The 25204-nt window shown below is 42.5% G+C and overlaps 1 protein-coding gene across 1 annotated transcript in view; it reads left to right on the top strand.

The window, feature by feature from the left end:
- CPVL (carboxypeptidase, vitellogenic-like) overlaps nt 1-25204 on the top strand; it is a 138679-nt gene that overhangs the window by 16092 nt on the left and 97383 nt on the right. The window contains exons 2-3 of the mRNA XM_012640677.1: nt 7040-7225; nt 14177-14295. Coding sequence (XP_012496131.1) covers nt 7051-7225; nt 14177-14295 — 294 coding nt within the window. The 5' untranslated portion in view covers nt 7040-7050. The remainder of the gene's footprint in view (nt 1-7039; nt 7226-14176; nt 14296-25204) is intronic.

Here is a 25204-nt window from a genome sequence, read left to right as displayed (position 1 = left end):
ATAAAGCGAAGCTCGCAGGACACAAAAGGAGACACACGGGAAAGAGGTAGCTGTCCCTGGGAGGGAAAGGATCAATAGCTGATAGATACCCCCAGACCAAATTTACATGAGTCACAACCCAAACACATGATTTTCTCCTGCAAATCTGAATTTGGAATGGAAAGGAAATTCTTACCTTCTACTCTCTACCGGCACTAGAGGCAGAGATTCGGGAGAAGCGAACTTGGGAAAAAATTCTTAATCGTTTGCCAGCTTCTTGTCAGTTGTCCCATGTTCTGGAGCTGCTGGGGTGTGTCAGCTACCGCACGTTGGCTGCCGGAAACTGCAGGGGAGAAAAAGAATATCTTTCCCTCGTCTAACACAAGGTTCATGGCTGAGACCCCTATAACAACAGCAACAACAAAAACCTGATTAACAAGAAAAAGCATTAAAAAATTATTTAATACAAGTGACGTAGAAAGCTTCAGAAATGAAGACACAAAGACCCAGGGAAAACTGTATATTTTTAGGGACAGTTGTGCAAAAGCATGACCGGAGGACAAAAGGGTGCGATGTAATGGCAATAAATAAGCAAGGCCTGCTTGTTCGGATTCTTTTCAGTCTCTGTGTGACATTCCTTCTCTCTGGGGATAGGGCAGGACCCCTCTGCAGTGAGGGGCTTATGACCTACTTTCAGGAGCAGTGGGTCAGAGAATTCTTTTATGGCCAGCTCTCAGGAGAAAAAGGCGGGAAATGGTCACAGATGGCCTTCCTGCTTCTTCTGTTTTCTCAGTTTTCTTCGGCTTAAAATACCCACTATGCCAAGGTGCCATAGTTTGGGGTATCATGTTCTGAGCCCTGATACCCGCAGTTCCCTGCTTTACTACCTCCTAACTGTGTGGATCTGAGCAAGTAACTTAAATTCTCTGAGGGTCAGTATCTCATCTATGAAATGGGAGGATAATAGTAACTACCTGGTAAGGCTTAGAAATAAAAAATAGAAAGCAATCAGCACAGTTTCTTGTACAGACGAAGCGTTCAGTAACTCGTAGCTATTACTGGTGTCATTATTGTGATGATGCCTTTGATCGTGGGGCCGGCCTTTCTATTTCAAAACTGTTAATGACATTTTAGGGCATGTCTACATGTTACTGTCCACTCCTGCCCCCGGCTCAAATTTTCCTTCTGGTTGGAGTGACATTTCAAGGGACAAACTCCTTTACTATAGTGTCAGATAATATTATTTTCTTCTTTTCCTGATTCTCCTAATTTTCCACCTGCCACATACCTCTAGTTTGTCTCCCTTTTCTGCAAGTGCAAGGATAGGATGGCAGAGATAGGGACAACTAATTAATCAGAGAAATTAGACAAGACCGTGTGATGCCAGAGGGTCGGCCTGTGCAGAGGAGATAGGCATGTAAGTCTCAGTGCCACTTCAGCAAAAGGTTGCCCTTTACTTTGTGTGGCATGTACTATGTCCTCTCCGGGGAAAGAGTGCTTGAAATATCAATTTTAGAAATTAAAATGATATCTTAAGGAAGATGAATAATGGATCCCTCAAAATAAAGGTTTTCTTTTACCATTTTATTTTTGGGGCATGGAAATCCTTTAGTAAAACAGATTTGGGGCTTTTGTTGGTACTTAATTCAGGGTTTCACGATAGCCCTTCGTGGCAGGATTCAAATGCTTGGGATCCGCTCGAATAATCTTGAAATGCAACTGAATCTTTTTAGGTAGAAGAACCACTTTCTCGTACCTTTCTTTTATTTATTATAGATTTCATGGAAGTGTCTGTTACTAGTTGGCCTGGTTTTTGTAATGTTTTTATTATGTTGGAAGTTATAAAGCTACTTAAATATGTAAAAGAAATCAAAGTAACTATTTAAATTGCAGCTATAATGGCTGTTATTTGATTAAAGGGGAGAAGACAAGGCTGGTTTACATGTCTGTTCTTTGTTTCTTTGTCGTCATTCTGGAGTTTTTGTTTTTGATTTTTTTTTTTTTTTTGTATAACACACACCTACCCATGGTATTTTCAGGTTCTCAAGGACTTGCATATCTAGGTATGATTCTAGTTGCTTCCACACGCAGAGGACCACGAGGCAGTATTTTTCCCTTTTGGTCTCTTCTGTTGGTCATTTCAGTTGGAATTGGAGTGTGAGCTGATGGAAAGTAATGTCTAGCTCGTTTTGAAAATAATGAAGATGAAGCTAATATGTGCAGGTAAAATGTTTAACAACTGGCTCCCTGGAAGGGGAAAGCCCTGATTCATGGTGTTTGCTGATTCCCATGGTGTAAATACTCCACCATGGCTGATTTCAAGTTACCGACAAGATTACTCAACACAGTTGGAAAAAGATGCGCAGGAGCCAACTGTTATAATCTGTCCACCAGACAGATACAAAATACATAACTCCAGATCACAGGTAATAGTTAATATAGTAACATAATTAGGAAGTAAGCTTTGAGTATTTTTAACCTATGTTGTAAAATATGACTTATTCGATGTTAATTTTTTGTTGTTTAATTTTTAACAGTGACTGTGTTGAACAGCTGGCTTTTAAAGTTCCTGCAAATTTAACCGTCAGCTCTCTCGTGCTGGCTGTAGCATACCAAGTGGGACCCAGACAAGCTGCGGCTTTGCCCAAGGTCCACTGATCAGTCATGGGAGAATCTGGATTATTATGGAGCTGTTTCTAAAAACCAAACTCCTCTAGAAAGATTTACTTATCATAATAAATTTCTGTTTGTTCGTTTGTTTATGTCTTTGCTGCATCTTTTAACAATCCATGAAAGGGATTTAAGACTATTACAGGCTGTTATTATCTATCAAGACAATAAGAGTCAGAATATTTGAATATAATCCTAACCAAAGCTGGGAGAGTGGAAAAGAGATTAGATTTAGAACCATAAATAAATTCTGGCTTTGAGTCTTGGCCCTATGGATCATCAGTGGTGTAATCTTGATCAAGTTAATTACTCCTCTGGTTTCAGTTTTCTAGTCCCTAAGATAAAGGAATTAGACCACATGAAAGTTTAATATCTTGTGTAGATCTAAAATATCATGGTTCATTATTTAGATACATCGATTCAACAAATATTTGATTAGTACCAATTATGTGCATTCTTGTTATGGACTCTATTACTCTAGGCAGAATTAAATACAAATATAATAATAATTATTATTATAACAACACCTCACATTTATGCAGAGCCTTCTAATTTACCAAAGAGAAAATTTACTTTGAGTCTCTGAGGTCCTGTGGCTTTAGGAGATCAGGACACACCTTAACAGAATGTTAGAGAAAGAGGAAGCTATTCTAGAAGAACAAACAGAACCTTTTTCCTAGGAAACACAAGAGGTCACAACCAGGTAGTGATAAGGAATAAGGAACAAGCACTTTTTCTTTTTGCCATGTCTATCAGTTGCTTCACTTTGTTTTAAAAAAGCAAAACAAAAACTATTCTTTTCTGATTACAAGATTAATTGTTATAGAAAATTTAGAAATTATTAAGAAGTATTAAATACAGAGAAAATATCATATATCCAATTTAGTATCCTGCTTTTCTTTACCTCATATTTTATCGTATTTTCCAAAATATTCTCAGTGGAGTCATTTTGATTGCTGTATATAATTCCATGTTTCTGGTGTGCAGTAACTTACTTATCTGATGTCTTATTGTTGGAAGTTTAAATTGTTAACGGTCTTTATTATTCTAAAGAACACTGTGATAAATAGCTTTAATATCAAAAAATTATACATTGGACACATGGTTTCCAACTCTAATATTTAAGGTCTAGCAAGACAGTTTTAGCAAATCATATACTTTTGACCTTTAGGTTATTTGATTCTGCCAACATTTGTATAAACCTAGATTTTATTCTGTTTTTAAACATTTATTAAGAGGAACATTTTCCTTGAATCCTTCGGTATGATATATTTGAACTGGAAATAGCACCAATGTTTTCATATTATTTCAAATAGATATGATAAAGTGTATGGTTAATAGATTTTTTTTTCCTCTTTCTAGTAGATAAGCTCTGTGGAGGTAGCCTCTATCTAGTACAGGGTTTATTGGCTTAGAAAGTGCTTAATAAATTTTCAGTAAATAAAAAGATTCACGCTAATGCAGGATAAACAAAAACATTTGAGAAAGGTGTTAAAAAAACCTACTTCTCCATTCATAATAACAGCTTTCATTTTTATTAGGAGAGATGACAGCTAAGCACAGTTCAGGAATTCTGACTGTTACATGCGAACTGTGAAATGAAGTACGTTGTTGCTTTAATTCACCTACGTGGGAAACCATGACTCGAATAGTTATTTGATTAAATGTTAATGAGATGTACTAAATTGACCCAACACTTACTGTTATGTATTAGATTTACGTCAATTAAAATAAGTACCCTTAGTAATTAAAAAAAAAAAACCAAGACCTATTTTACCTCTTTCTTTTTTTAAGATCTCTGAATCAACCTCTGCTTACAAGAAAAGTGCTATAACTACCTCGGTTGTTTAAATATTAATGGTTTCCATTAAAGGGGGCTGGAGATTGGCAGCAGGAAGATTGAGAAATCAGATGGCATGATTGGTTTCTTGTTTTTGTCCCCAGGAAAAAAACTTCTTACTGGAAGAGCTTCTTCTATTTTTTTAATATTGCCTTTTTTTCCTGAACCAGTTAGAAAGTAAAATTGTTGATTTCAGGCATTCCTTGAAAGTAACTATGCTATTAAAACATCAGTGTAACAAGTTCACATAATTAAATAAAAGAGTTTTAACAGTGCCATAGTGGCTATTGCCCTTGGGCTTCTTGGGAATCTAATTTCAATTTCTAAATTCACTTTGTTCTTTATTATAGTCAATAATAGGCAAAAGCCTTTTTTTTTTTTTTAACTCCATACCGTGTCTGGTTGGGCCTATTTACATTAAGTGTGAGGAATTCTATTAGGTTAACCCTGCAAGACATGACAAGGGTTCAATTATATATTCAGTTGAATTATAATTATAAACTTTTATCTTATTGGGGAAATGCAGCTGAAAAGCTTTTAAAATTTGCTACAACCAATATTTTCATATTACACCAAATTGGGTTGTAATAAGCGTATGGTTAAAAGATCTTTACACATTTAATATTTTTAACTCATTCTAATGGCTTCGCATTTTAAAGCACTGAACATCAAAAGCAGGTGCTATATTTACATAATTGTATATATCTTTTTGCATCCAGCAATCTGAGTGAGTGGAGTATTTATTCATTTCATGTGTTTTATTTAGAATTTAGAGCTAAGAACATGGGCATACTTAAACAGCAGGAGTGCAGAGTGATGTAATGGCACTGGTATAGTTATTATCCTAATACCTTGCTTACCAGGGTCAGGATAGGGTGAGGGAAGACAGGCACCTGCTTCAGGTGTGAAATCTAAGAAAGTGCTCCAAAATTCAATAATCAAGATAAATAGTATTTTAATGCGATATTTGAAAAAAAATCCATATAGTTCAGAGAAGAATCTATGATAAAAAAGTCAAAGTTTTAGAGGAAGATGACATCTGCCCCTGCACCTGCTCCTCACTCACTTCCCCCTGGTCCTGGCCCTGACTGGGATCGGGTTCTGCTTTCTCTACTTTCACGTCCTTGCGTGAGACACTCCTTTGAGTCAAATGCTCCTCATCTAAAATTGGTAACAATAGTCATCACTTTCCCAGTGACAAAGATTCTTTGCTTGGCCAAATTTTAATCAGGCTTCTGAATCTTCTGCCAGGTCCATCTGTGCACTTCCTTGTAAAATCCAGTTTTAGCAAAGAACTCTGCTAAGCCAGTTTACCAAGAATAGCCCCCCCACCCCGACATTTGATCACCCTCAATATCTGATCAGGTTCCTCAAACTCCACCATCCCCGAGGTGATGTCTCTCTGGCCTGTCTTCTGCAAGAATTCTGTTAGCTTGGTTTAGTCAGGTCATCCTGACACTCGATCTTTCTTCTTAGTAATTGTCTATCCACTGACTCTCTCGCTGCTCCTTGGCTATAAATTCCTGCTTGCCGGTGCGGTATTAGGAGTTGAGCCCTAGCTCTCTCCCCCACTGCAGCGGTCCCGATACCTATCGACACCCTGAATAAACTACCTTATTCTGCTTTAACAAGTATCACCGAATAATTTTTCTTTAACACTGTGGAATTATTAGGAGATTCAACCCAGCTAAAAATACACGGGAAAGCCCACTGTAAATACAATTTACATATGTATGTACAAGATTGGGTAAATCATCATACTATTTTATGCCATTATTACTATCAACCCAAGTGAATGCTCTAAGCAAACATCAAATTTGAAGATCCGTGGAAAGCTTTGTGCTAATAGTTAGGGGTCTAATTTCTTGAACTTATTTATCAGCACAATAGAGGGATGGACCTGAAGATAGTTTTAGGACCCTTCCTCTCTTCCTTCTTTTTTTTGTTGTTGGATACAAACTTTGGTTACTTGTAAGAGAAAGAGAAGATAACCATTCACTGTGTCTTTTTCCTACAAAGTGTGTATGGGTGGCTGAGGTCTCACCTTTGCTCACGGGGCTTACCCACCAGTGATGCCTTCCCTGTTTCTCTGGTTCACCTGAGATCCACCCACATTTTATTCACAGCTGCCCTGGGTAAGGCCTTCCTAGGCTCTCTCAGCGGCAAGTGTGTGCTCCATCCTCTGCCCTTCCATGGTGGTATAATGGTCTCTACCACTCATTGGGTGGTCAGTTACAGAGTCCTGGTTGTCCTGAGGCTTTCTCTAATTCTCCATTGAATTTATTTTCCAGACCACATTTTTTAAAATGCCAATAATTTTTAAATTTCTGACACTGTGAGTCCCTTGAAGAATAACCTCATTAGACTGAGTTTAAGGCTGGGCAGGAATGCGTCTTCTTCACAGTGGCATCCAGGGTGTTCGGCAAAGGGCCTTTACACACAGTACATTTTTTTTTTTTTTTGAGTGAATAACTGAATTTCTTGCATGTAAAAGGGCTAGGTAAATATTTACTCTTTTGACTTATTTGTGGGATGTTGTTTTCATCCTAGACCCAGAGGAAATGGTTGCCGCCATGTGGAAGGTGATTGTTTTGCTGGTCCTGTCCATACTCGGCCCCTGCGATGGGCTATTTCGCTCCATATACAGAAGTAGCCAGGTTTCCCAGCCACCTACGGGAGATGTGGGACAGCCACTATTTCTTACCCCTTATATTGAAGCTGGGAAGCTCAAGGAAGGTAAGTGTAATTAAATCAGAAACCACTGGTATACTTTCAGCAGGTTTTTTTTTTTAAAGCAATTATTCCACAGGATGCAAAATATATTCCGGTATTTTTACTCAGTTGTTTTATTTTAAATATTAATGACGATGTCATAGATTATCAGAGTTTTAAACTAAAATGAGAGTCAGGGCTGGATTATCTACATGGTTGAATCTCAGCATTTCTGTTTATAAAACTAGTAGAGTTCTTGTCCCCCAGTGGGCACTTAATAATGGTAATACTAATATTAAAACTTACTGCAAGTCAATCACTGGTTCCAAGCATTCTATTAATACATGAACTCATTGAAACATCTCAACAACCCAGGGAGGTGTACCCATTTTACAGATGGGTAAACCTGTAAAATCTTTCTGCTTTGGCAGAAAGCGATTGAGTTATTGCCGGAGTTCACACGGACACAAGTAGCTGCAGCCTTCACCCCTAGAAGTCCTCACCCTAGTCACTCTGCTGTGCCCACTCCTCCAGCAAGTTACTCACACCTCCTAGGCCTCAGTTATGCCATTAATAAGACGGAGATTTAACAACTTACCCAACTTGCACAGATGTTATGAAAATCCAGTGAGAAAATGCATGTGAAAACTCTTTGTAGCCTGTAAATTGCTCTCCAAATATTATTGTTTGCAAATGACGTTATTTAAGAGATTGTGGATTTTTCTATTGTCATTAATAGGGAAAAAAGGGTCATTTGGTGTTATCAGAGACTAACATTTATGATGTACATCTACTCTTAATGCTTCTTTGTGCTTTATCACCATGTAGATAAATGACTTCATCTTTCTGGACCTCAGTAGTTTCCTGAACTGCAGAACAGTATACAGACAGCTGTTTTGAGGAGCTGTGTGTAAAGAGAAGCAGAGAAATGGGGTGATGGCCAGAGGGAGCCATGGAGTGGGGTCTATTAAGGGTCTATTAAGAGGATAGGAGATAATGTTTGTCTGCTACCGAAATGACTGGGGTGAGGGTAGGGGCTGGTTGGGGGGAAGGGAGCCGTGCTGGAGACTGTGAAGTAGGCACTGGCGTTCCCTCAGGAGCCCCAGGTTTCCCCCTAGTCACAGGGGGGAAGGCAGAGTTGGTGCCTGTGAAGCTGGTAGGCTGGTAGGTGTGATGGAATGCAGAAGTACACTGGAAATTTTAAGAAATGATCATTTTAAAGATCAAAAATAAATCTAAATACTCTATAAGGAAGTTTAAGATAAAAGCAAGTTTTCTTCATTCGAGGTATACTCACAGCCAATAGGATGACATTGTGATTTGGTTTTTCTTTTAAACCAAGACATTCTCGTATTTTAAGGATATGTTTAAGCCCCGTTCATGTGTCTTTTTCTGAAATACTCATTGGCTCCAAGGTTCACCGTCTCTTTTCCAAGAAAAGATGAAAACCTTTGATAATGTAGTCAGTGTATTTTAAAAAGGACTCATTTTTACTTCATGCAGAAAAGTCGTGGAAAGATGGTTGCTCAACCGCATAGGCTGATGTCGTTATGATGCACACACGGAGGCGAAATGCCGTTGACCCACACCCTCCAAATTGCATCACACGCACTCATTTCAGCGTCCTTATAAGTGAATAGTGATGACTTAGATTTATGCTCATTAACAATAAACCAAGGCAAACCATTGAATTTAGAGATGAAGAGGAGTTCAAAAATCATTATAACCAAATCCTACCAATTCGCATATGAGGAAATTGAGACTCAAATACCTTATGTGACTCTCCCCTTGGGAGGTATGTCATAGAGATGGGGTCACAGAGACGGACTCAGGACCCAAATCTTCTCACTTCTGCTCTATGACTTGCCTGCGATGGTTTATTTCCCTTTGTTTAAGAAGCTTGTGCTTTTCTGAAGTGACCAGATGCACACACGAAACAATTAAGGAATAACGCAGTGCACACTAAAGTACTAAAGTATTACATTCGAGGTAAGTGTGCTGGAAATTTTGAGAAGGGAACTGTCCCTATTTATTGGCATAATCTAGGCAGAAGATAATGGTACTGTAGTAGTAGTAGCAGTAAAAATTGTAAATAGCTAACATTTAATCCTTATATCCTCAGTACCTGACATACTAGGCACTCTGTAAGTACTTGTGGAATTTAAATTTGAGTCCTAACCATGTGCTAGGTATTGTGCCTTATATCCATTAGCCCATGTAAGTCTCATAGTAACCCTAATGAAGAATGCATAATTATTGTTTCCATTTTACAGATTAGAAAACTGAGGCCTGGAGAAATTAAGTATCTTGCCCAGGGCCATAAAACTAGTAAGTGAGAGAGCTGGAATTAAAACCTATAGAGGCCGGGCGCGGTGGCTCACGCCTGTAATCCTAGCACTCTGGGAGGCCGAGGTGGGTGGATTGTTTGAGGTCAGGAGTTCGAGACCAGCCTGAGCAAGAGCGAGACCCCGTCTCTACTAAAAAGAAAGAAATTACCTGGACAACTAAAAATATATATATATAGAAAAAATTAGCTGGGCATGGTGGCACATGCCTGTAGTCCCAGCTACTCAGGAGGCTGAGGCAGGAGGATCGCTTGAATCCAGGAGTTTGAGGTTGCTGTGAGCTAGGCTGACGCCACGGCACTCTAGCCAGGGCAACAGAGCCAGACTCTGTCTCAAAAAAAAAAAAAACAAAAACCCCTATAGAGCCCCGTATGAACCACTCTGCTATGTGACCAGCTTCAGACTTGAGGGCGTTGGGTAAGATTTAGGTAAATAGAGAAAGACCTGGACATACTGAATGAAGAAAACAGCTTAAGCAAAGGTGTTAAATGAAAGTGACCATGGTGTATCTGTATCATATATCTGGCAGAACCGAGTGAAAAGAATACAGAGAAGTGCATCCGAGAGATTGTCCATATCCCTCCTGCTCCTGTTTTTCTTGCCTATGAGCATTCTTCAGTTATGGCCATTAGCACGAGCAGAGAAAGACTCCAAGGGAGATAGTTTTATCTTCTGTCCTTCTGAGCCAAGACTGATAGATCTTCATCTGACGAGTGACAACTTTTAAAATATTAAATCTGCTTGTAATGTCACTTTCTAAAGTTGTATTACACAGTCAACATTTTTGAACGGAATTCTAAGTGGCTGCTCTGCAATCTGGTACATCTGGGTATTCAAATGCAGCCCTGACAACATAATTAAGGATAATTTTATTCATCCGCTTTGCTGAAAGTTCAGGAAGCTCTGGACAGATGGTCAGCTCGCTCTCCTAAATCCCTTTTGTTTGTCGAGTCTGTCAAAAGCCTAGGAACATGAGTCTTAATATTGCAGTGGAACATTTCTGAGATAAACAGTAGTTTGCAAAAAGACAAGGGAAATTTTTATTTTTTTTAATCCCCAATTAGCTGGCTTAGTTTTATGCAATTGTAATTGCGTGTTTATTTTCTCTGCAGCTAGAATAAAACCTTACTCTCAGAAACAAAATGAATGTAGAAGGCAAATTTTAGCATGTTTACAAACACTGCATTTTCACAAACTTTAAAGAAAATTTTGCTATTAGGTCCCAATTTATTATTACTTATTGTCTGGTACTGTCTTGTCCATAGGGGTGATAACTCCAGCATTTGTGAATCTGACACGCACACTGATTGGCTGGTTCAAGTCCTTCTTTGGTCACACTCCAATCTTTTTGAAAGTGTTACGATTACCAACACTGGTAACAGCGGTAAATAACAAGCAGGAAGTGAAATCACTTCAAAGAAAACCTTTTATTTATTTTTTTAACTGTTTTAAACATTTGTATTGTGAGTCATGGTGCCAGAAAGATAAAACTTACACATCTTGGGAGTTTGTTTTCCACATTCCATTAATAGACCCCGGCAGGGTGAACAGGATATTTGAAAATTTAAAAAATCATTTTAGTTGAAAGAAACTTTAATTATTTTACTGCGATTTTAGTTGCTGGAAATGTAAAATATGAAATGGGGCAAAATACTTTTCTATGGGCCGGAGAAAAGTTCTAAATTTCTTAAGATCTCTATAAGGTCTGCCTTCCTTTAGGAGGTTTTTGTCCAAATAAGCTAATCCTCGTGCACCGTTCGCGGGGCTTGTTCAAGTTCATTCATTCATGCAGTCACGCATCCACCCTCGTTAACGTCCATGCATTGAGGGGATTTATTGAATGTCCTAAGTGTGTAAATCAGCATGCGAAGTCCCAAGGGGTACCATAAATAAGACAAATTCCCCTGTTTCCAACAGCTCCTGATGCAGGAGGGAAGGTCTGAAATGTACCCAAGTACAAGGTAGCAGAGAAGCAGGGTTGGCATGCCCGGGGCGAGGGCGAGAGAACATGTGAATCATTTTCAAAGCAGCCACAGAACCCTGCGCTGGGCTGGTCTCGGAGAGATAGATCGATTCAATCATCCTCTCCTCTGTTCCATTCCCTCCAGCTCCTTTCTGTTATATATGTTCTCTTTTTCTCATTATACTCTGACCTTTCTCATTTTTCTCTGTCTTCTTTCTGGAACCCTCGCCTGCTCATTTACCTCTCTGTGGTCCGCATCTCACTCATTTCCAGCCCTCAGTGTTGCCTTCTCTACCTTCCTTTTTTGAGTGTGTGTGTGTGGGTGGGTGGGAGGTGGAGGGGGTGTCTCTGATTTTGAGAAGAATAATAGTTTTGCTAAAAATATTTCACAAGTGTTTTACGGGCCGCCCAGCCCTGGAGGCACAAATTAAGAGTGGAAGTAAAGTAGGGGAGGAAGAAATGACAACTGGGGGAAGGGAGGAGGACATGGGCAACCACGACTTCCCCAAACTCCCTTTCCTTCCTCTTAAGATCCTCCCTCTCATTTGCCTTTGCCTTTTTCCGGCCGGGGAGGGATAGTTCTCACTCGGAAGAGAATGGGAGAGCTACAGAGTTGGATTAAGCAACTTGCCCTGGGACGTGGCTGAGCCAGAAGAAGGCGGATCTTCTAGACTCAGTTGGGGTGGCCCACAGGCTCATGATGAGGACTCTTCCTGTTGACTGAACCCTCGTTTTGTGTCTCATGCCAGGGAAAGGGTTCATATGCATTTTTTTGTCTGATCCCCACAGAAAGCCCCGTGTAGGGGAATCTGTATCCACGTTTTGCACAAAAGGAAAGAGGCTCAGTGAGATGGGCGCCTTGCCGGAGAGCTAGTTACCAGCTCTGTCCTGATAGCAATTCAGGCTCTTCCTATTGTGCCAACCCAGCAGGAGCCTCAGGAAACCACCCACTGAGTACTTGCCTTTGTCCTGCCACCTCCTCTGCTCCCAGGTGCTGCCTGTTCCTAATCAGTAGATGCATTTCCCAGACGATGATAGCAGCTGAGCTGCCTACACGCCAGCTTCTTTTCACAGGTTTTGCACATGGGGACTCTTTCGTTCTGGGTGGACTATCCCATAAAGGAGTCCATCTTTCACAGAGGAGAAACTGAGGCACAGGGGGATTAAACGCTCTCCCAGAGGGTCACAGGCTAGTCAGTAGTAGCGCTAGGATCAGCAAAGTACTAGTGGAAAGGAATTGCATGAGGACGTGAGAGCTTCCCCTCTTAGGAGGCGTGCCCATTTAAAAAGAGTGACTTGTAGCCCTAAAGCAGTGGTGTGCTGGTGAAAGTTTAACAACCAGCCCTGGGGTCAGGGCCCTGATTTGCAGCAAATACTCTCACCATGGCTCATTTTACCCTATTAATGGTGTCCTTCGATGCCAATGCCGAGTTGGGAAGAGACGCTAACAATTCACACTCCGGTTTCCGTTGCTGGCACGTGAAGGATTGAGCTTCTTTACCTACTAACTTAATGTGGCTCAGACTTAGTATGTCTCAGACTTAAATCGCTTTTCATGAGTGAATAGTCATTACTGGGGGCACGTTCTTTATCACCGAGAAAGGATTCTTCTCCTTCACCTAAACTTCCCTTCTACTTCCCCACCACGGCTTGCTCCCTGTTTTCAGTTCCTTCTCCACTCTGTTCCTAATCCCTACTTCCCTCCCCACTCCCTGCTGCCTGCAGGCACTGACTAACTCTAGAGTTGAGAAGCCCTGTAGCAGGGTGGGGGAAGGAACACACTCTGCAATGGACTGCTGGGTTTAAATCCCAGCTCTCCTCCACTGGCTGTGTGACCTCGGGCAAGTTACTTACCCTCTCTGTGCTTCAGTTTTCTCATCTGTAAAGTGGGCAAAACACTTAACACCTCCTGTATAATGAAGGCCCTTGGCACAGTGGCCTTGTGTCAGCTCCGTTTAGTATTCTTTACTCCTGGGTGTCCTCAGCTGTCTGAACATTCTTCCCGTGCCTGTCCCTCTGCTGCCATAACAAGGCCAGGACCTCTGCCCTCTACAACTGTTCAGTTGTCCTGTTTGGCTCCTCCTGAGTAGCCACGAGGCCACCCCCGGTCTCACCGCCTGCCTCTCCCCGCCGTCCCTAGTCACCCCCACTCGCCACATGTTTTGGTCCACTCCCCTTCACGGACGTGGCAGGATTTTTGCCTTCATAAAAATGAGAGTGTGAAGGACACGGGCCTCCCCAGGACTGAGAGCTTCTTAGCTGCATCGACTCTCTTAGACCCCCCTTCTTTGGGGTCAGGTGACTTTATCCTGCCCCTTTCCACGTGGCCCAATATGAACACCTCAGTTTACACAAGGTGTGATGAGTGATTTGTTTTCTTCTTTTCTAAAAAACCTTATTACAGCTTATAAGATATATTTGGGGACCCCCCCAACAAAGGCTTAAAGTTTCCCCTTGCCCTTGGCTAACTGGTCAGTGTGGAGTGCGTGGGATCGGCGGGGCGGGCAGACTAGAATTCGCCGCAGTAACTACCTTTCACGCCAACTCCTTGTAGCCTTCCTGATCGCTCCGGCCCGGATCTGGCCCCTGGGAGAAGCCCTCCCGAGACTGAGATGGCTCACATGGTATTTTGCTCTAATCCTTGGGTAAATTTTTTTCCCCCACCAGGGAAAGAATCGAGTTTGGTGAGTCCTTTCCCAGGACAGAATGTGAAGAGTTACGCTGGCTACCTCACGGTGAACAAGACTTACAACAGCAACCTCTTCTTCTGGTTCTTTCCGGCTCAGGTAGGCTGCGAAGGCGCCCAGCTGGCTGTGCGCAAGACCTGGCTGTGCCGCTCGAGGCTAGAAACGATAGCCTACAGACCTACAGGGTTTTTGGGGAAAAAAAAAAGATTTTTCTAAAAATAAGTGCTAGTGACTCTGTGTGGTGTTCCTGTTTATGAGCAGGAAACAAATGTTTAAAGGGGGAAGGGTGTCTCACTTTTAAATTCCTCGTAGCCTTACTTGGAATATGAATACTACCACCTTCTTCCTGCCATAGTCTTCTTCCTATCTTTTTGTTGTTTTTTTCTAAAAATACATGGGACAGGGATGGGTCGGGGGAGGAGCTGGAGGAGGGTAAGGAGTGGGGAGGTTGCTGGAGTTGGCAGGTAGTTCATGTCTAAGCTGGTGCAAATCTGGTCAGCCGTGGTCTTGCATGGACCCCCAGTCTGCGGACTCCTTCATGCACTCAGTACCCATGAATTGAGCATATACTGTGCTGTGGGGACACAGGAGAGAAGGAACTGAACTCAGACTCTGTGGGCCTTTAGAGGAGAGGTGGGAGGTTTGGTGATCTAGGGTGGCTTCCTGGAGGAGGGGTCATCACCTTCTCAGGTCCCTAAGACACAAGTGGGCATGTCTTTGTACTTCAATCCTATTTAGGTCACTCCCAGATCACACAATTCTGCATGAACAAGATACTTTAAGCTTAGGGGTGCCTTTGTGGGGAGGGGGGAGGAGGTGAGGGTGGTATCATCAGTAGAAGTGCTGAGATGCATAAACAAATTTTATCCCACCACAGAGTAATTTTCTATTTTTATTCTCCAAATTGAATTTGCTTTAGCAGCCAGAGAAAGCAAACAAAAAGCTATCCCTATGGAGGGTGGTGTTTATATTTGCATGTGATTTGCATATAGTGGTGTTGCATGTATAATAGCTCGGTACATTGCTTAATCTGGGGTAGTTTTCGGGTTAAATTGTTTCTATTGGTACTGTTGGGTTGTATTTTCTTGACTTTTCATTCCTGCTTTCCCAGCTACATGGCCTCTGACGTAGTTCACCGTAAAGTAGTCTGTTGTGGAGTGGGGCCCGTCAGAAAGGGTGAAGGATTCCAGATACTTTTTCGTTGGGCTCACAGTAGTCTTCAGACTGTCACCTTCTCCAGAAGGCCCTCCTGGACCCTAGAGAGTGTTTCTGTTTCTTCCTTGCTGTTGCTGCTGAGTGAGGCAAGCGAGGTGCCCAGAGCACGCAGCTGAAGGAGACGCTCACCACCAGGGTGGTACAAGGTCAGCACCTGAGCATGAGTGCCCACCAGTCTCCCACAGCTGCCTCCCATTGGTGGAACCTTCTGGAAGCCAGGGGGCGAGGAGTCTGGTAGTCCAGTCCAGGGAAGTCTGCCCACCAGGGCGCAGAGCCGGGTGGAGGAGGGATAATGGACCTTCAGAAGCAAACAGGAAAATATCCAGACAACTGTCTCAAGGAGACTTGATATAAATTAAGCCTAGAAATATGACCCCATCCTAACAGGTGGAATTTTTCTTGTGTTTCAAAAATCTCTTAAACTTTATGCCTTTCAGAAACCATTCTGGTTATGTGCATTTTTTATGTCACATCTATCAATATCATTGATTGCAGTCCTTTCCCAGTGACCTCTTGCCATTAGTTTTCTATTGTTGCTATAACAAATAGCCACAAACTTCACGTCTTCAAACAACACAATTTTTGTTATTTCACAGTTCTACAGGCCAGAAGTCGGACACAAAATCAAGGTGTCAGCAAGGCTTTAAGGGAGAATCTGTCGAGTTGCCTTTTGCAATTCCTAGAGGCTGCTCAAATTCCTTGGCTCATGGCTCCTTCCTCCTGTCTTCAAAACCTGCAGAGGCTGATTGAATCCTTCTCACAGGGCCTCATTCTGCTGTTCTCCATAGTCACGGTGCTTCCTCTGACTCTTGTCTTCTGCCTCCCTCTTCTAAAAGGACCTTTGTGGTTATATTGGGCCCACCCAGATAATCCAGGATAATCTCCTTATTTGAAGGCCAAGTTGATTAGCAACCTTAATTCCATCTGCCCTGCAACCTAACATATGCACAGGTTCCGGGGATTAGGGCACAGCCATCTTTGGGGAGCCATTATTCTGCACAAAATGGATACTCGAACATTTGCCTAGGTTAGTGATTCTCAGGATGTTCTCTCTCAGTGATGCTCACATTATATTATATATAAGAATTATCTCTGACTCCCTGCAGAGATTCTGAGTTGTGAACTTGGAGAGGCCAGCAAGTAGCAGAGTTACGCCTTGCGAAACCATCACTCCAGCCTATGTGCCACTGCCCTTTGCTCTGAAGCTTCTGGCCCTGAAGTGACCCACACTCCTTTTACCAGAAGGAAATGCCTAGAGCAGCCAAATGCAGATGGAGGTGGTGTGTTGTCCCATGTTGAGGGTTAGAATGATGATGGGGGGCTAAAGATGTCAGCGCAACCCACAGCGGTGGACTTTCCTACTCCTGCCTGGGCTTCTCTGAGACCTGGTAGGGCTCAGCCTCCCTGCCATCTTCCTCGCCCTTTGCTCCTCCTCCACCCCAGCCACAGAAACCTGAGTCCTTACTTTCTTTTCTGCTTTGTTACCTGTTTATGATACCAGCAAGTTCCTTATTAAATTCCCTCTACTGTCTTCTCTAGTAATAATCTTGATTTTTAAAAACAGGAATTAACAGCGAGAGAAGTAATCAGATGGAAACAAAGCAAAAACCCAGTTTTTTCTTTCTCAGGTCACCTCTGAGCAGATAAACGTCTACATCTAGCGTGCAGATGATGCACGAGAACTATAAAGCTGTTCGGGGAAAGGAGTTTAGGTTCTGCACACTCCACCAGTTGCCAGACTGAGGTCTGAAATCCCCCCTGCATTAAACAATGGCTGGGCTGTTGGATTTTGGTTTTTTTCTTCCCTCAATTAAATGAAAACCTAGCTGTGCGGCCCCTGACCAGATTATGTCCATAAACGCATCCTAAAATGATCCCAGAAGACACGAACATGAGGCTGCCACAAAATGAAAGAAGGTCTTTATGTACACAGTGTCCTATTGGAAGCGATAGATGAACCTTCAAGGGAAAAAGGGGCAGAGATGAAAAGACGGTACCCTCAGACGGTGTCACCACGTGGCAGCCAGGATAGATTGCTCCAAGACCTCTTCCCGGGAAGCCCACATGCAGAGCCAGATATCGGAGCCTTCCGGGTGTACATTATGGAAAGAGACCAGTTTGGGTGAAGGAGATAAAGCATGTGACAAGGAGAAGCAGTGGTCACGGAGATGGGGAAGAGTCTCTTTGATTTGGAAGAAATATTAGTTCGTTGCCTGTCACAGGGAAGCAGCTGATATTGTCATCAGGAGAGAAATGACCCCTTTAAAAAACTGAAGGTAGAGAAAATAAGAGATCCAGGAAGGATGCCACACTTGTAATATCCTCTGAGTATTTTGGAGGGACGCTGTTCCTCGAATTTTGTTTTCCTGTTATTGTATAAAAATCAGTGCGTAATGAATTCCAGAACTTGAAACTGGTGTGCAGTGAGAATACAATCTGCAAGAGAAGGGGCAGGCATTTTTCATGAGATAAAAAGTATGATGAAGCCAACAAAAATGTAGCATTTATAGTAGCTATCATTAACTGAGCATTGACTGCGTGCTAAGCACTGTGCATTTTCTTATGTAATCCTTACAGGAGCCCCATGAGGAAGGAATTATCATCCTCATTTTATAGATGAGAGGGATGACACATTAAATAATCAGCCCCAAGTTATCCACCTAGAAATTGGCAGAACTGGGCTTTAAAACGAGGCCTCTGGCTCAGAAATCTTTGATTCTGACCAGCACGTGTTAGAGCCTGAGAACACCAGTCACGGAAGGCACTAGAGTGCGGTGGTTAAAAGGATAGTCTCTTGAGTGAGCCGGGCTTGGGTAGAAATCTCGGCTCCACGGTTTATGCCACATGCGACCTTGGGCACATTTCTTAATGTCTCTGAGCATTGGTTTCCTTGTTTTGAATGGGAACCAAAATGCCTACTTGGCAATGGTTTTGAGACAGAAGCAATAATACGGTCACGTTGTAAGAGTGATGCCTAATGTATAGTAAGTATAGCTGCTATTATTTCACTATGATTATCATTATTGTTATTAGTTTTTCTGTTATTAACACAAAAAATGTAGAGAACTAAATCAGTCATGATTTGGGAGACTAAAAAAGACAGGAAATAGAGGGGAAAATTTTAAATCAGAAGGACTTGAACACCAGCCAAGAACATGGATTAATTGCTACTGGCTCAGGAGATTACTAAATGAAAATGGGATTTTTTTTCATAGTTAAGAAGATAAAAAGACATATAGATTATTATTTTTTAAATTTAGCAACCTTCTCATTGGAAAAAGATACCTAGTATTTGATTTTGTCTTGTAGATATAGGAACATAGGTAATTTGTTGGACATATTCAGGCAAAACCTGCAGATCAGTTATCTGAAATGCCAGGAAACCCAAACCTGAGACGATTAGAGTTAGGCCTAGGCCCTTACTGAGGACCCCATCTTGGTCCTCTGGCCAAGGGGAATGGCCGGGATTCCTGGAATCCGAGCATCTATTTGGTGTCTGTGAAAGGCCAGCATCATCTTGAGGAGTCAGCAGGGCTGGGAGGGGGTGAGATGTGGGAGGCACTGGGGGGCAACATATGAGGAGGGCTCACTCTCAGGACCCTGCAGGCTGGACCCTGCTTAAGCAGACTGAGGAAGTCAGACAGCATGGGGTCAGTTCAACACAGTGTCCTTGAACTAACAATCCAGCGAAGGGGAAGTGGAACTGCTCTCATGCTCCTGGTCCAACACAGAGAGCGTTCTTTCTGGCAGTAGAAGAGCACATCCCAAAGCGTACTTGGGAGCCAGCAGGACAGCTTGTCCTGCAGGGAAAGCATGGATCAGGCCCCACTGGACCTCAGCATGGTGCCACGCACACCCCCTCTTCTGAATGTCTGAACTTCGGTAACAGAGTCAATGTGGCAGAGGACAGGGATTCCACACGTGCCGCTGCTCATTAGAAATACCTGGAGAGCTTTAAAAATATGGTAGACCTCCCAGCTCATTGTCCAGCTCCACCCCACAGAGATTCTGCTCTGGAGAGAGGCCCGGGATCAGTATTTCCAGCAAGTTCTACAGTGATCCCAATGCAGCCGGTCAGAGGGCTTGAATTTGGGAAAGGAGAACTAGAAGTCAGATTATAGGGATTCTACTTCCAAGGCTGCAATTCCTGGCCGTGTAGCTCTGGGCCTCAGTTTTCTCATATAGAAATAAAGATGTTAAATCTAGTTGATTGCGAAGTTTCCAGCCCAGTGTTACTTTCTGTGGTTCTATGGTTTAAGTCAGCTTGCCTACAAGACATGCCTCAATGTGCTACCTAAGGTATAAAAGCATCCAAGATAGTCCCCTATGATCCTCATCTCCTGGTATATGTGCCTGTGGGTGGTCCCCTCCCATACTGAATCGAGATTAGCCTCTGTGACTAATACATGACAGCAGAAATGGTGATGTTTGACTTCCAAGGCCAGATCGTATAAAGGGCAATGTTTCTTGTGCCTGGTCTCTTGGATCCCTCATTCTGAGGAAAGCTAGATGCCATGTTGGGAGGACATTCAAGCACCCACAGGGATGAGCCCAGGTGGAGAGGAGGTAAGGCCTCTACTGTCCACCCTCCAGGTGGCACCAACCTTGGCACCAACCTTCAGCTAGCCCCAGGGAAGCCTTCTGATGACTGCAGCTCTGGCTGGTATCTTGACTACAACCCTATCAGAGACCCTGAGTCAGAACTGCCCACCCAGAAACCCTCACATTCCTGAGCCACAGAAGTCCTGAGAGATAATAAATTATTATTGTTGTCCTAAGCCATTAAGTTTTGGAGAGATGTCATACAGTATACTAATACAGCTTCTTGTACTTTTGGGCTGTGGCTGTGATATCTTGTGACAACTAGCATATATTCCCTAACCTAGGGGATAGTAACCTGGAGAGTTGTGACTACTATGCCAACTATTTTTTTTAGTTTTAGTTTTCTGCCTCTCAACTCCAATTCCACCCTCTTACCTGCTTTGCTATAATGGAGCTGTAAGCATCTCTGCTCCTCAGTGAGCACGATACTAAGCTTTGTCAGTAGAGGGCGCTGGAGGGACATAGCAGGAGGAAGTTGGCTTCTCTTCCTGTTCCTGGGTCCTGCCTTCAGCTTTTTCTTGGCCTGCTGCCCAGCAGTGTGTGCAAGTGAACGTCCCATGGCACTCTGCCTTAGCTGTGCACCAGACCACCAAGACCTTCAGCAAGATGATAGCCCTGGCTCTGTCCAGGTGACTGTCTGGCTGTGGCCTTCCCAACACAGACACCATGCATGACAGGCCTTGCCAGTGAGCAGGTCCCCAACAGCCCTACTCTCTCTGCAGCCCTCTAACCAGCCTTGGCCATTTGCACCCTGGAGATACCATGTACCCCAGGCTGTGTGCCACCCTTCAGGCCAGGGGGCTCCCGGCATCATGACTCTCTCTGTGCCTGCCTGCCAGCTACAGCCACCTGTTCCTGGAGGGCTTTCCTACTTACCCAGGGGTTGTTGGCCAGCTTTGGGTCAGGCAACCCAGTGAACTTCTCAGCCACCCAGCAGGCCACAACTGTACCTTCTCCAATGAGGTCTTGACCATTTCTTTATATTAAAATTTCCCTGTTTCTTGGCAGACAGGGACGCCTGGCCTGCATACTGGTCTTTGTCCAACACTGAGGATGTGGCTCACAGAGAGCATCTGGTATTCCATCTTCACTTTTGCCCAGGGGTGTCTGGGATACCCACGGCTGACCGGGGCCAGAGTAAACACTGGAACTTGTAACAGAATTAAAGGTGAATGTTTCCAGGTGGAAAAATTAATTAATTAAACATTTAAAATTACTCTGTGGTTTCTGTCTGCTGATTGGACCTTAATTAATATTGCTACCCATTCTAAATCTCTCTCCTGCTTGGAGGCACCAAGGGCCAGAAGTGTGGTCTGGTTCAGGAATGAGGAAGTGGAAAGGCCTCAGAAGCCAGAGCAGTCTTTCTGTCTCAGCCCTATTCTGTCTCAGACCATGGGCTCGCTCATCTGTGCTTTGCTATTTTCTCTTCACGTGAACATGCTTTGCTTCTCCAGGTACTTGGCCAATTTTACGTGTCCTTGCATCATGCAACCAACAGAGATTAACGAGCACCTGTGATTGGCCCAGTTTGGTTCAGATGTTCTTCCTTGGTCCAATCAGCTAGGCTGAGGGTCAGGTGATACATACATGGCTAGTGGGCCTGCTCCATGGATGAATGGAGGGTCAGTTCTTGGAGAAGGGGTTGTGAGTGAGACAGATTTCTTAAAATATGTCTTAAAGTATATCTACCACCAGTGACTACAAATCCACTAGCAATGCAACATTGGAGATTTGAATACAATGGATAATTGGCTTCTTCAGGCTTCTCCTATTTATCTTCTCTTTGCCATGTACTTAATGGCATTGGGGATCTGGAAGAATAGAGGGTATATGAGACAAAACAAAAAGAAAGTAGCTAAAAATTATAAGTTATAGATCACTCCACCCATAGATATATGTGAACTTGCAGAAAGCTTTGTGGGCCTGATTTCCTCTGGGAAATGAAAATTGAACATGGGTAAGAAAGTAATTAACTTTTTCGGCCATTTCTTTCTTTTTCATCAAGAAGGAAAGGTAAAGCCTCTTCTCTATCCCTTCTCACCCCCACCTCCCTATTCCTTCCACAGTACAACTGGCAGGAGGCACAAACAGAGAAGCCACAACTCTCTCATGAAGGAATGGGAGAGAAAGGTTAGGAGGGAGAGAGGTAGGGAGGATTCAGGTGGGGTGTAAGCTTGATGAGACAAGTCAAAGCTTGATGAGAGTCCAGGGGAGCCTGGGAATGATGTAAGGAGGGCTCAAAACAAAAAAAAAAATTAATTTTCCATATGATAGTGCAGTGGCAACAGATTTAGGGAATGGTCAACACCAACCACGACAAGTAAAATTCCTTTAAAAAACACAGAATGTCTTTAGCAGGTTGTATGTATGTGTTGGGAATGTATGTGTAGAATTAAAATTTTATTATGTACCTATTTAACAATTCTAGTCACTAAACTAATTGCTTTAAATAAAAACCTCTGCCTTGATCAACATCGTTAGTGTAGCAGCTGAAGTATCAGCTGAACTGGGATCTGTATGGCAAAATGGAAGTCCATTCAAACATACTTGAGGGAATTTAAAGACATTTGCTCGAGGTACTAATGACTTCAATTAAGACAGAACATATTACTTAAACCAAGCAAACGATCAGCCTCTGCATACAGAAGTGTGCAGAGGGCCTTAATTAGTTTACTAATTGCACGTCTCATCTTGAGCAGTACCATTGATTTGGATCTGTTAGTGGTTTAGTTGCTGACTTTTCTTACCGAGTGTGGTATTCCTTATTGGGAATGAGAAGAGAGGGGTAGCTAGAGGTATGTACCCAGCTTCGGGGATTAGCAGATGCCTATCCGCTTCCACTGACTTCCTGGTTCAAAACATTGCCCTCACACTTGCTGAGACACCTTAAAATTCCCCAGGTACTCCGGTGAAGTTCTCTGTATAAAACACAACCATGTTACTAGAGAGTACAGAACTTGGCAAGTCTTTAGCCGCCGCCCCCGCCCCCACCACCATCCAATGTATTAACTTACCGTTTCAGGGGCGTGCAAACAGCCTGAGAAGAAGGTTGTCTCTATTCTCCATCTGCATCTCTAAAGCAAAGGAGGGCCTGGGCGGTATGGTTTGATGGAACATGAGGGTGAGGAGGAAGACCCAGAGCATAGGGTGATGCTGTCCGAGGGGAGCATATCCATCTGGGCAGCAATAGGGCAGAAGGGATTTGGTACTAGTATAGTTTCAATGAGTTTCCTTTACTTCGAATGACAGGCTGTTAAGACATGCAGTAGATTTTTTCACCATCATTGTGAATGAGCAATGGAATGCGCTAATGTGAGAAACTGTGAAATTTCTTTCTATCAGGATTCTCACAAACAGAATAGGTAACCCGCCTCCTTCTGGGCCGTTCATTCTGGAACAAATGCTGAGGCAGGAGTGGGGTCCAAGTTCAGGAACTGTCCACCAGGGGTCGCCAGAAGAATTGAAAGGGCGTCTGAGGCAAAGGCGCAGATGCTCCTTGTTCTCCAGCACAGGGTCCAGGTTTGTGGGACCTGTGTGCCCACCCTCTTCTGTTGCCAGAGAGACTTCTCACTTAAATGTTTAGGATTCTTTTTTATTTTCTCTACTACTTCGAATTTTTTGTCCCTTCTTTTTGATCGTCAGTTCTTGCTACAATACTCTGACCTATAAGTCATTAGTAGAGATTTTATTTTCTTCTTCATTAAATATGTAAATGTTTATCAGTAGGGGATTACTCATCTTTCAGGTCTCAGCTCCAATGTTACCCCATCCCCAGAGGCCTTCTTTGAGTATCCAATCTAGTGTCTCTCCATTATTCTTTCGTATCACCACTTACTTAATCTACTTGTTTATTACCTGTCTTCCCACCCCGCCAGAAAAATAATCAGAGCTAACACTTACGTAGATGTACTGACACCAGGCACTGTTCTAAGTGCTGTACATATACCAACTCTTTAAATCTGCATAACAACTTTATGAAATAGACATTATCATTATCCATATTTTCAAAGCAGAGGACACTGAGACACAGAGGGGTTAAGTAACTTACCCAAGGACACACAGCTGTAAAATAGCATAGTTGGAATTTAAACCTTGGCAGTTTGGCTCCAGAATCCGTGCTCTTAACCGTTAAGTATTCTGGCTGTGCATGGGTAGGAGTTGGTCTGCATCCACAGCCCTAGACAATGTCCTGTGAGTGTCAGTGTTGTAGGGTAAATGAGTTAATACATTTGGTAAATTCATAGAGTGTCATAGTCTTCAGCCAAATGATGGCATGTACTGATGTGAAGAGAAGTCCACAGCATGTTATTAAGTGAATACAGCAATATAGCCTGATACTATTTTTGGGAAAAAAAATATGTATATGCCATATATAATAGCTGCAAGATACATATGTATGTATGTGGAGGGGGAGCACAGAGAAAAATCTGGAAGAGTAAACATAACATCTCCATGATCATCTCTAGGAAGTAGAATTTGTGAGGAAAGGGGAATTTTTTTCAATATCCTCATTTAAAAAAATAGTTAAGAAGAAGTACTTTTCTTGTAACATAAAAAGTTTTAAGAAAAAATTTTAAAGCTTTTGAAAAAAATAAATACATTAATTCTCTTGTCTTATATACTCTTGAATTATAGCTTCAATACTATAAATATTTATAAAGTCCTAAATTTTGTACCACTGTAAATGAATTAAAGTGGTCATTTCTTATTTCGTTTGGTCCTAAGTTTTACGATGTGGTTTTTGTTCAGGGTGTCTTCATTTACTTTTATTCTTTCCAAAGTGGGGCAAAGGAAGTGGGAGAAGGATTTCATAAGGACAATCACATAGTAACTTTGTGCCATTACTATGGACGTAATATTTTACTGTACATCATGACATTATGACGTTACATTGTATAAGTCAGCGTGCTGTGATGTCACTAACTCTTGGGTTTCCAGTATTAGACATGTGTGTCTTTATTTTCCAGCATCTGACTTGTGCATTTCATTCCAGATAGGGTGATATTAGTTCACTGGTTGGTTGGCTCATTGAAGTAGAAAGATGTAGGCGTGGGCTTTTCTTTAATAACAGACTTCTTCAAGGGTTGTTGAACCTTATTCACCTCCTTCAGGAAAGTAAATCCGAGGAACAAGGTCAGCTGAGGTTGGAGGTGTGTGCGCAGGTCTCTTGTCGTTTAAGCATTCCAGGAAT

Source organism: Propithecus coquereli, unplaced genomic scaffold (assembly GCF_000956105.1).
Source record: "Propithecus coquereli isolate 6110/MARCELLA unplaced genomic scaffold, Pcoq_1.0 Scaffold156, whole genome shotgun sequence".
Lineage (NCBI taxonomy): Eukaryota > Metazoa > Chordata > Mammalia > Primates > Indriidae > Propithecus > Propithecus coquereli.
Note: the sequence above shows the minus strand (reverse complement) of the source record. Positions and strands in the feature narration are given on the sequence as shown.